Here is a 9,763-nt window from a genome sequence, read left to right on the forward strand (position 1 = left end):
GCTGCCCCCTGGTGGCCGATGGGGGAACCTCCCGCTCCCAGCAGCTGGTTCCCCTGCGGAGGCTTTCCCCGCGAAGATCACAACCAGCTGGGGTGCAGGTGGCGGGGCCTTCTGCTGGGGGGACCCCCTGGGGCTAGGCTTGGGGGAGAAGCAGGAGTGGGGGTATGGAAGGGAAATGGGATCCTCACAGGGCTGCAGACGCTCCCATTCTAGGCAGAGAGGCAGGGCTGGTACTGCCACTGTACCCACGGGGAAACTGAGGCACAGAGACACTAAGCCACTGGGCGAAATCACACAGGGAGGCTACAGCACAGCAGGGACTTGAAGCCAGGTCTAGGAGGCCCCAGCTCATATCCTAACCCCTGGGCCCGACTTCCTCTCCTCCCCCCACCCCGTGCATAGGGACAGGGGCACCCAGTAGGGTCTGTAACAGGCTGCGGGTGGAGAGACTGGCTAGATCCTGCCTGAATTAGACCAGGGGGCACACCCACAAGCCTAGCCCCAGGCCTCACCCACATCGGCCACCATCAGGCACAGAGCAGATTGGAGATGAGCATCAAGGATTCCCCAGACAGCCAGCCTGGGCCCAGGCCAGCCCTGCCTCCCAGCACTCCTGCTCGCTCCATGTCCAAAGCAGGGGCTGGGTACCGCTGTTGAACAGCTGCCAGGTCCCACCCCAGAAGTAGCTGCATCTGAGCGCAGGACCCCTGTAGAGACAGTTCCTGCACCACAGCCTAGAGGCAGATGCTCTTGAGCAGGTTCAGACCCAGCCCAAGGGACACAGAAGAGCTCTGGGGTTGCCTCCCCCTGTACATGCTGTAAGGGGATTTGCCCCCCTCTCTGCATCACAAGCAGGTATGTGCCCTGCCTCACGGGGGGCTCTGGTGCCTCACAGTGGCTCTGGGAAGGGGGGGGAATCTAGTCTGTGCCCCAGGGCAGCCATGCCCCCCGCAAGTCAGCTCCCCCCAACAGTGTGTTCCATTTCCACTGGCAGCTTGCAGCTTTTATTGGGGGCTGGTGGGCCGTGCTCGGCCCAGTGGGGAGCAGAGCGCCTGGCTCCACCTCGTTAAAAACCCAACCGTTACTTACAAACCGTGTACAAAGGGGGGGGGGAGAAACAGTAAAACAAAAAACAAGTTTAAAATCATTCCCACGCCCCCTTCCTAATGAGCTTGGAGACTGCTGAGATTTAACTCTTTGGACCCCACAATCCAGGTACCCGTATTGCTCCTGCCCCGATCCTGATCCGGGGCTCCCGTGTTACCCAGAACCCTTTGCACAGAGGAGCTGAGTGCTGCAGCCTCGCTGCCCCTCCTCGTCCCATGGGCCTCAGAAGATGGGGAGGCTTTGTTCCCGAGCCTTCCAGCCAGCTGGGCTGCACATCTGACCCCTCCGATCGCAGGGGGCTGAGGGAGATCCGCCGGGTGGGGGAGCTGGGATAATCCAGCCCAAAAAGATTCTCTGTGCCCCTCCAAGCTCATCTTCTTTGTAAAACTCCCCCCCTCCTTCACCCACTGTCACTCCAGGGTGATATTGACCGAGGCCAGGGCCTCCATGGCCCACAGCGGGTACCGCTCCCGGCTGCCGTACATGGTTCTCATGAAGTCTCGGACGAACTGCGGGAACCTCTGCTCCACGATGCTCTCCCGGATCGACCGCATCAGATTCAGCTGGGGGGGCAGGGGAAGATTACACCCTGAACAGCTTGGATACTTCCCACATCCCCTCCCACACAGACCGGGGACAGACCCACGGGCTCACCACACGCCCAGAACCCGCCTGGCTCCGAGGAGGAAGCAACAGCAAATGTAACAGCCCCACTTCGCCCCCCAGCCTCCAGGGCTGTTAATGCCTGGCCCAGAGGGCAGAACTCCTGGGGACCCACCTGGTAGGCGATGTTGTGCACCGTGAGGAGGTGCATGGCTGCCGTCTCGCTGCGGAACAGTGCGTGCAGGAAGGCCCGGCTATACCTGGGACGGGGAAACGCCACGGTGAACGAGGTGCAGGCCGCAGGAACTGACCCTCCCGGGGCAGCCTCGGAAGGGACAGCGCTCGAGAGGCACACAGAAGCCCCTGGTGACGAGCCGGGGCCAAAAGGCTGGGATCCAGGGTCAGTACCTGGGAGTGCGGGCAACTTGCTGGGGGGCAGGGGGGGAGCTCTGTCCTCCATCCCCTGCTATCAGGGCAGGAGATCTGTGCTGAGGGTGGGGACCCAACATCCCCTGCCCCCAAGCACCAACCCACTTCGAGGTGCCCAGCACAGCCGCTGGCTCCCAGCCCATCTGCGGGGCGAGGATGTGGCCACGGGGAGGAGAACCACCCCTGCCTGCCCCCCTCCCCCGACCCAGGGCACGCACCTGCGGCAGGTGGGGCAGTCGCAGTTCTCGTCAATGGGCCGGAAGTCCTTGGCGAACTGCTTGTTCTTCACCGGCAGGGAGCCCCAGGGCACCAGGGCCGAGCCGAAGCGCTGGGAGAGGAAGGATCCAGCGGGTCACTGGGACAGTGGCCAACAAGGGGTTATTGGGGGAGGGGTTTGTGTGTGATCCCAGCTGCTTTCCCATCACTATGGGGCATCCAGGCACACACAAGAGCAGCCCAGGGTGCAGCCGGACAGACTGACACCCCCTACCCTGTCCCCAGGGGAGCAGCCACTCACCGCAGTCCGGGTGGGGAAGACGCAGTCGAACATGTCGCAGCCCAGGGCAACGCAGACCACCAAGTCCGTGGCGTAGCTGTGGGGGGAAGACGGCAGCTCTGCAAACTGGCCCAGGAGCACATCGGGTCTCAGCCTAGGCCCCCGACACCCAGCAGAGCCGGGCTCCAGCCCAAGCCTGGGGAACCTCAACAGAGGTGGTGCCATAGTGGGGATCCCTGGAGGGCACGGCGAGGCACATGGGTGGGGAGGGATGTTAGCATTGGGGCCCTGCCCTGCCAGTGAGTGGGCCGTACCTGCCGGCCCCTGGGCACCACCCTCTTGGCAAAGGGTCATGTGCTCCCCTCCCATGACCCAAGAGGAAGTGGGGTAACTAGGCAGCCATGTTTAGGCTTCAACTTACACAACAGGCCTCAAGCACCTGAACCTCCTTGGTTCCCAGCATGAGGCAACCCATATCCCAGGTGCCTGAACCCCCTCGGTTCTGCAGCATGAAGCACCCCCTTCCCTGGGCTCTCAGGTGCCTAACCCCCCTCGGTTCTGCAGCATGAAGCACCCCCTTCCCCAGGCTCCCAGGTGCCTGAACCCCATCAGCTTGGCAGCATGAACCACCCCCCGCCCCAGGTGCCTGAACCCCCGCGGTTCTGCAGCATGAAGCACCCCCTTCCCCAGGCTCTCAGGTGCCTAAACCCCCTCGATTCTGCAGCATGAACCATCTCCCGCACCAGGCTCCCAGGTGCCTGAACCCCAGCGGTTCGGCAGCATGAAGCACTGCTCCCCAGGCTCTCAGTGCCTAAACCCCCTCGGTTCTGCAGCATGAACCATCTCCCGCACCAGGCTCCCAGGTGCCTGAACCCCCGCGGTTCGGCAGCATGAAGCACTGCTCCCCAGGCTCTCAGTGCCTAAACCCCCTCGGTTCTGCAGCATGAAGCACTGCTCCCCAGGCTCTCAGTGCCTAAACCCCCTCGGTTCTGCAGCATGAACTATCTCCCGTGCCAGGCTCCCAAAGCCCCTCGGTTCCACAGCATGAAGCACCACCTGCACCACAGGCTGGGCCAAAGCTCAGCAGCAGCGGGTGCTGCGTAGACGGGACAATCTCTGAGCCCACGTGGAGGAAACCAGTCCCCTGAGATGCCAAGCCCAGCTGAAAGCTCCAGAAGAAGGGGGAACGGGTGCTGCTCGGCACCGACACCTACCCGACCCCCATGAGGTAGCGGGGCTTTCCCCTGGGGAGGCGGTCGGTGCTGAGGGTCACCACCCTCCAGAAGTGATCCTTCGCCTCGCCACCGCTAAGCCCCCCGATGGCGAAGCCGGGCACGTCCCGCTGCGTCATCTCTGGAGATGGAAACAGAGCTAGCAAAGTCCTGTACCTAAGGGGGGAGGGGGAGGGCAGGATCGCACCCACCCACGCCCTCGTGAGGGTCTCCACAAGCTAAGGGGGCATATGCAGCTTCTACACCCCCTTTGCCCCACCCCCAGGGCATGCCCCCATCCTGTGGTTAGTGCCATCAGTCTTGCCAGCAGCTCCAGATCCTACCCCAAAGCCAGCTGGGGGCTTCCTGACGCAGGCAGCACGGCCCCACACGGCTCCCACGACCAAAGTGGGGCTGGAGACCCCAAACCAGGCCACACCGGCTTCCCAGCAGCTCCTAGGGTGACCAGATGTCCTGATTTTATAGGAATGGTCCTGATATTTGGGACTTTATCTTATATAGGCACCTATTACCCCCCACCCCCGTCCCGATTTGTGTCACTTGCTGTCTGGTGGCTCTAAACTCCGGAGAGGTGAAACCGCTCAGCAGCAGGTACAGGAGCACTGAGGCCCCGCCCGAGATCAGGCCCGTCCCAAGGAGCTCACGGTCCATCTAGACATGGGAAGAGTTACCATTGTCCAGATGGGAACAGGGGCCCAGAGCGCTGCAGGGACTTGCCCACAGTCACCCCGGCCCCCAAGTCCAGGCCATCCATCCCCAGGCTCGGAGCACAGAGACCAGCTGTTGCCGGAGGGAGCAGAGCCAGGTCTCCATTACCTTCCAGACACTTGGTGCGGAGGGCAGGGTCCAGCCCGCCCTGGATGATGGCGAAGAGGTTCTGCTTGTCGGGTTTGCTGTTGGCGGCGATGCAGCGGTCCAGCCAGCGAATCGACCTGCAACGCACCCTGTCTGCTCAGTCCCTGCCAGCCCACGGGAGACTGGCAGCAGCAGGGCCTCATGAATAGAGCCTGGACTGGGACTCGGCAGGGCTGGGTTCTGTTCCTGGCCCTGCCTCCCAACCTGCTGCGCCATCCTGCGCAAGCCACTTCACTGCCCTGTGCCTCAGTTTCCCCATCTGTAAAACGGGGATAGTAATGATAGGGACCTGCTTCGGAAAGCACTTGGAGACACACAGCTCAGCCGGGAGCTAAGGATTAGCCCCGTCGCCATGTTAGAGATGGGAAAACAAGGCAGAGAGAGTCAGCAACTGAAGCCATTAGATGGCCAAGCCAGGCGACATCTGCCTCAGGATGCAGAACCCTGGCATCCTGATTCCCACCCCACTGGGCCACCTAACCTCCTTGTTAGAGTCCCACTGTACCCCCTACATCCGGGGGTACCCCTCCCAAGGAGGAACATGCAGGCAGGGCAGGACAGTGACAAAAATCAGACTTCAGAGATGACCGGAACCCACACGGGGGGTGAACTGGGCAAGATGGGAATGCCCTCGATCCGTCCGTAGCTAGGACCCCCAGGCGATGAGGCTTCGGCCTGCTGAGGGTTAACCCCACCCCCCCACGCTCCTGGGGCAATGGATAAAACAGGGGGCGGAGGAGCCCGAGTGGGGCACCTGCCCATCATCCGGACATTGCCGCTTGGGGAAGGCTCTGCTGGATGTTATCCAGCAGGCACAGAGGTGGGGGGCGCTACAGAGACTCGACAAACCTGTACATGGCTTCCTCCACCCGTGGCCCCGTGAGGGTGCTGCTCACCACGTCATCCAGCTGCATCATGATGTCTGAGCCTAGGAAGGGAATGAGGGAGAGGCAGCCTAAGCTGGGCCTCGCAAGCCAGGGGAGGGCCATTCTCCGATTCTCTGCCCTGAATTTCACATCCTCTTCCAGAGCCCAGAACAGGACCCAGCAGTCCTGGCTCCCAACCCCCTGCCCTCCACTCTAACCCACTCCCCTTCCAGATCAGGGAGAGAACCCAGGAGTCCTGGCTCCCAGCCCCCCTCCCCTCAACCCACTAGACCCCACTCTGCTTTAACCAAAGGAAAAGCATCCACAGCGATTAACGTCTTCAAAGCACTGACCCCTCCCAAGCCCTGTTGCAGGACCGGGGCCTAAACCGTTTCCAGAGTTACATTAGTTTTCTCGGTTGGTCTGCACCTCGGGGATGAGCCCGTTGTGTGCAGTCACTGGCAGGCATCAGGGACCCAGCCAGCGGCTCCCAAACAGCACAAGTTACCCAGTGCGTTCTGGATTTCGATGGATTTCTCCGGCGTCAGCAGGATCTCTTCCCCATCGTATGGAGATCGGAAGCGGACGCCCTCCTCCGTCACCTCGGACAGCTCCACCAGGGAGACCATCTGGAACCCGCCGCTGTCCTGTGAACAAGCCCATCAGGAGCTAGAGAGTACTGGGCCTGGGGGCGCTGAGATTTATGCCAGAGATACTGCGCAGGGGTCAAAGGTGCAGCACAGGGAGAAGGGAAGATGGACAGTTTGAGGGAGGGGAACAGACACTCCAGGCCTCTGCTCTGAACCAACTCCGGGTTGACAGTGGCCCATCTACCGTGGTTGTTCCATGAGGCCACCACTGGAGCATCTGAGTACTTGAGTCATTAGTGAGCTTGCTTGCAATGCCCTCTTTGCAGATCGAGGAAACTGAGGCACGGGCAGTCACTGACTTGCCCAAGTCCCGCAGGGAGTCACCTCAAGTCAGATCCCCCAAGTGCCAGACTGATGCCTTCACCATGAGGCCCCTTGCTAGTCACCCTCTCCCGGGCGCTCAGTGAGGCAAACGGTACTAAACAGCAGCCTCAGAGGCTTCCCCGCTCGCTGCTGGGGCAGCAAAGAGGCATGTTAGCTACGGGCAGCATCTTGGAGGGAGCTTGTCCTGCTGGTGCCCAGGCTGAACTGGTAGATACACAGTACAGAAGCCGCTTCAACGTGGGACCTTCCACCAGCACTAAATGTACTCTTTGTATTATCTGTTAGGTGTATTACGGTACCACCTAGGCATCCATCATGGGCCATTGTGCTAGGAGCTGTACATTTGTATTAGGTGTATTACAGTAGCACCGAGGACCCCATGGCAGTAGGAGGTGCTGTAGAAACCCGGAACAAAACAACAGTCAAGAGAAGCCGGACACCACGTAAGAGTCAGCACAGGGGGAACTTACTGGGGCCCCAATCCTGACCACCCACCCTGCACGCTGCCCACAGGGGCCCCAATCCTGACCACTCACCCTGCACGCTGCCCACAGGGGCCCCAATCCTGACCACTCACCCTGCACGCTGCCCAGAGAGGCCCCAATTCCGACCACTCACCCTGCACGCTACCCATAGGGGCCCCAATCCTGACCACTCACCCTGCACGCCACCCATAGGGGCCCCAATCCTGACCACTCACCCTGCACGCTACCCATAGGGGCCCCAATCCTGACCATTCACCCTGCACGCTGCCCACAGGGGCCCCAATCCTGCCCACTCACCCTGCACGCTGCCCACAGGGGCCCCAATCCTGCCCACTCACCCTGCACGCTGCCCACAGGGACCCCAATCCCGACCACTCACCCTGCACGCTGCCCACAGGGACCCCAATCCCGACCACTCACCCTGCACGCTGCCCACAGGGACCCCAATCCCGACCACTCACCCTGCACGCTGCCCACAGGGGCCCCCCAATCCTGACCACCCACCCTGCACGCTGCCCACAGGGGCCCCCCAATCCTGACCACCCACCCTGCACGCTGCCCACAGGGGCCCCGACTCACCCCCCAGAGCCAAGCTTCCACGAGAGGCTGCCGGAGCACCTGGCTTCTAACCCACTGCCCCGTTGCCACAAGCCACAGGGATCAGGCCTCCTGGCCCCGCCCTGGGGAGCCCCACTCACCGTGAGCAGGTTCTGCTGCCAGTTCATGAACCCATGAAGGCCGTTGGCTTGTTTGATGAGCTCAGGCCCCTGAGGCGGATTTAGGGGGGTGGGGAAAAGGTGTGTGAGAAACGTGAACACAGACCCAAGGCTTCTCCAGAAACCAGAACTCCAGAAGCACCAGCTAACCCCCCACCCGTCCCCAATCAGGCTTGCACCCACCTACAGACTATTCCTAGATTGCAGGGACAGGGTCCCTCCTCGGCGTCATGCCCCGGTGGTAGGCGGGGGAGGGGGTTGGGGGTCAGGTCCTCAGCCAGGGGGGTCACTCCCCAGCCTCATGCCCAGGTGGCAGGTCGGGGAAGGGGTTGGGGGTCAGACCCCCAGCCGGGAGGGGGGTCATTCACCGGCCTCATGCCCAGGTGGTAGGTCGGGGAGAGGATTGGGGGTCAGGCCCCACGCCGGGGAGGGGGTCACTCACCGGCCTCATGCCCAGGTGGTAGGTGGGGGAGGGGATTGGGGGTCAGGCCCTCACGGGGGGGGGGGTCACTCACCGGCCTCATGCCCAGGTGGTAGGTGGGGGAGGGGATTGGGGGTCAGGCCCTCGCCGGGGGGGAGGGGATCACTCCCCGGCCTCATGCTCAGGTGGTAGGTGGGGGAAGGGGTCGGGAGTCAGGCCCCCCGCCGGGGGGTTCACTCACCAGCCTAATGCCCAGGTGGTAGGAGGGGGAGGGGATTGAGGGTCAGGCCCCCCGCAGGGGGGGGTCACTCACCAGCCTCATGCCCAGGTGGTAAGTGGGGAAGGGGGTTGGGGGTCAGGCCCCCCACCAGGGAGGTCACTCCCCAGCCTCATGCCCAGGTAGTAGGTGGGGGAGGGGGTCAGGGGTCAGGCCCCGCGCTGGGGAGGGGGTGTCACTCACCGGGCTCATGCCCAGGTGGTAGGAGGGGGAGGGGATCAGGCCCCCTACCAGGGAGGGGGTCACTCACCGGCCTCATGCCCAGGTGGTAGGTGGGGAAGGGGGTTGGTGATCAGGCTCCCCAGCCTCATGCCCAGGTGGTAGGAGGGGGAGGGGGTTGGGGGTCAGGTCCCCCGCCGGGGAGGGGGTCACTCACCAGCCTCATGCCCAGGTGGTAGGTGGGGTCAGGCCCCCCGCCGGGGGGGGGGTCACTCACCAGCCTGATGCCCAAGTGGTAGGTGGGGGAGTGGGTCGGGGGTCAGGCCCCCCGCCGGGGGGGTCACTCACTGGCCTCATGCCCAGGTGGTAGGTGGGGGAGGGGGTCGGGGGTCAGGCCCCCCGCCGGGGGGGGTCACTCACCGGCCTGATGCCCAGGTGGTAGGCGGGGGAGGGGGTCAGGGGTCAGGCCCCCCGCCGGGGGGGGTCACTCACCGGCCTCATGCCCAGGTGGTAGGCGGGGGAGGGGGTCGGGGGTCAGGCCCCCCGCCGGGGGGGGGTCACTCACCGGCCTCATGCCCAGGTGGTAGGTGTTGCCCAGGCAGATGCGGCAGCCCAGCCCCTCCAGCTGCCGGGCCGTGATCCCCTTCATGGTGCCCTGCGTGCCCACGGGCATGAAGACCGGGCTGGGCACGGGGCCGTGCGGCAGCCGCAGCTCGCAGGCCCGAGCCTTGCTCCGCCCGCACTCGGCCACCACGCGCAGAGACAGCGCCGGCCCGCAAATGCTGGGCGCCGCCATCTTGGCCTGGAGTCACGTGATCCTCATTGGGCGCCGCCATCTTGGGGATGGTCATGTGATTCCGAGCCGCTCTCGTTGCCTTGGCAACGGGGAAGTGCGGGTAGCGAAGCAGGCTTCAGCCTCACCAGTAGGCCCGAGCCCCCTCGTGGCCCAGAGCAACGCGCCCCCCCTCCAGCCCCCAAGGGCTCAGGCCCCAGTGCAACACGCCCCCCACAGGCCCAAGGCCCCTCATGTCCCGGATTGATGCCCCCCACTCCAGCCACCCAATGGCCAGAACCCCCTCATACCCCAGAGCAACACCCCACTCCAGCCTGCCCCACCTCATACCTCAGGGAGATGCCCCCCCA

General features: G+C 63.6%; 1 protein-coding gene across 2 annotated transcripts; it reads right to left on the reverse strand.

Annotated features, from left to right (window-relative positions):
* Positions 1-988: 988 nt before the first annotated feature.
* QTRT1 (queuine tRNA-ribosyltransferase catalytic subunit 1) lies at positions 989-9,416 on the reverse strand. Of its 2 annotated transcripts, none has more exons than XM_050925267.1 (10): positions 9,186-9,416; positions 7,746-7,814; positions 6,097-6,235; positions 5,572-5,650; positions 4,684-4,799; positions 3,850-3,988; positions 2,657-2,732; positions 2,358-2,467; positions 1,886-1,970; positions 989-1,670 (listed from the first exon to the last, which is right to left on the reverse strand). In XM_050925267.1, exons 1-10 carry the CDS (start codon positions 9,414-9,416, stop codon positions 1,518-1,520), a joined length of 1,197 nt encoding a protein of 398 aa, XP_050781224.1. In that variant the 3' UTR covers positions 989-1,517. The 2 variants fall into 2 exon arrangements, with proteins under 2 accessions (XP_050781224.1, XP_050781225.1); XM_050925268.1 differs by having other exon boundaries at positions 9,113-9,210.
* Positions 9,417-9,763: the final 347 nt, after the last annotated feature.

This window comes from Gopherus flavomarginatus, chromosome 16 (genome assembly GCF_025201925.1).
Source record: "Gopherus flavomarginatus isolate rGopFla2 chromosome 16, rGopFla2.mat.asm, whole genome shotgun sequence".
NCBI classification, from domain to species: domain Eukaryota; kingdom Metazoa; phylum Chordata; order Testudines; family Testudinidae; genus Gopherus; species Gopherus flavomarginatus.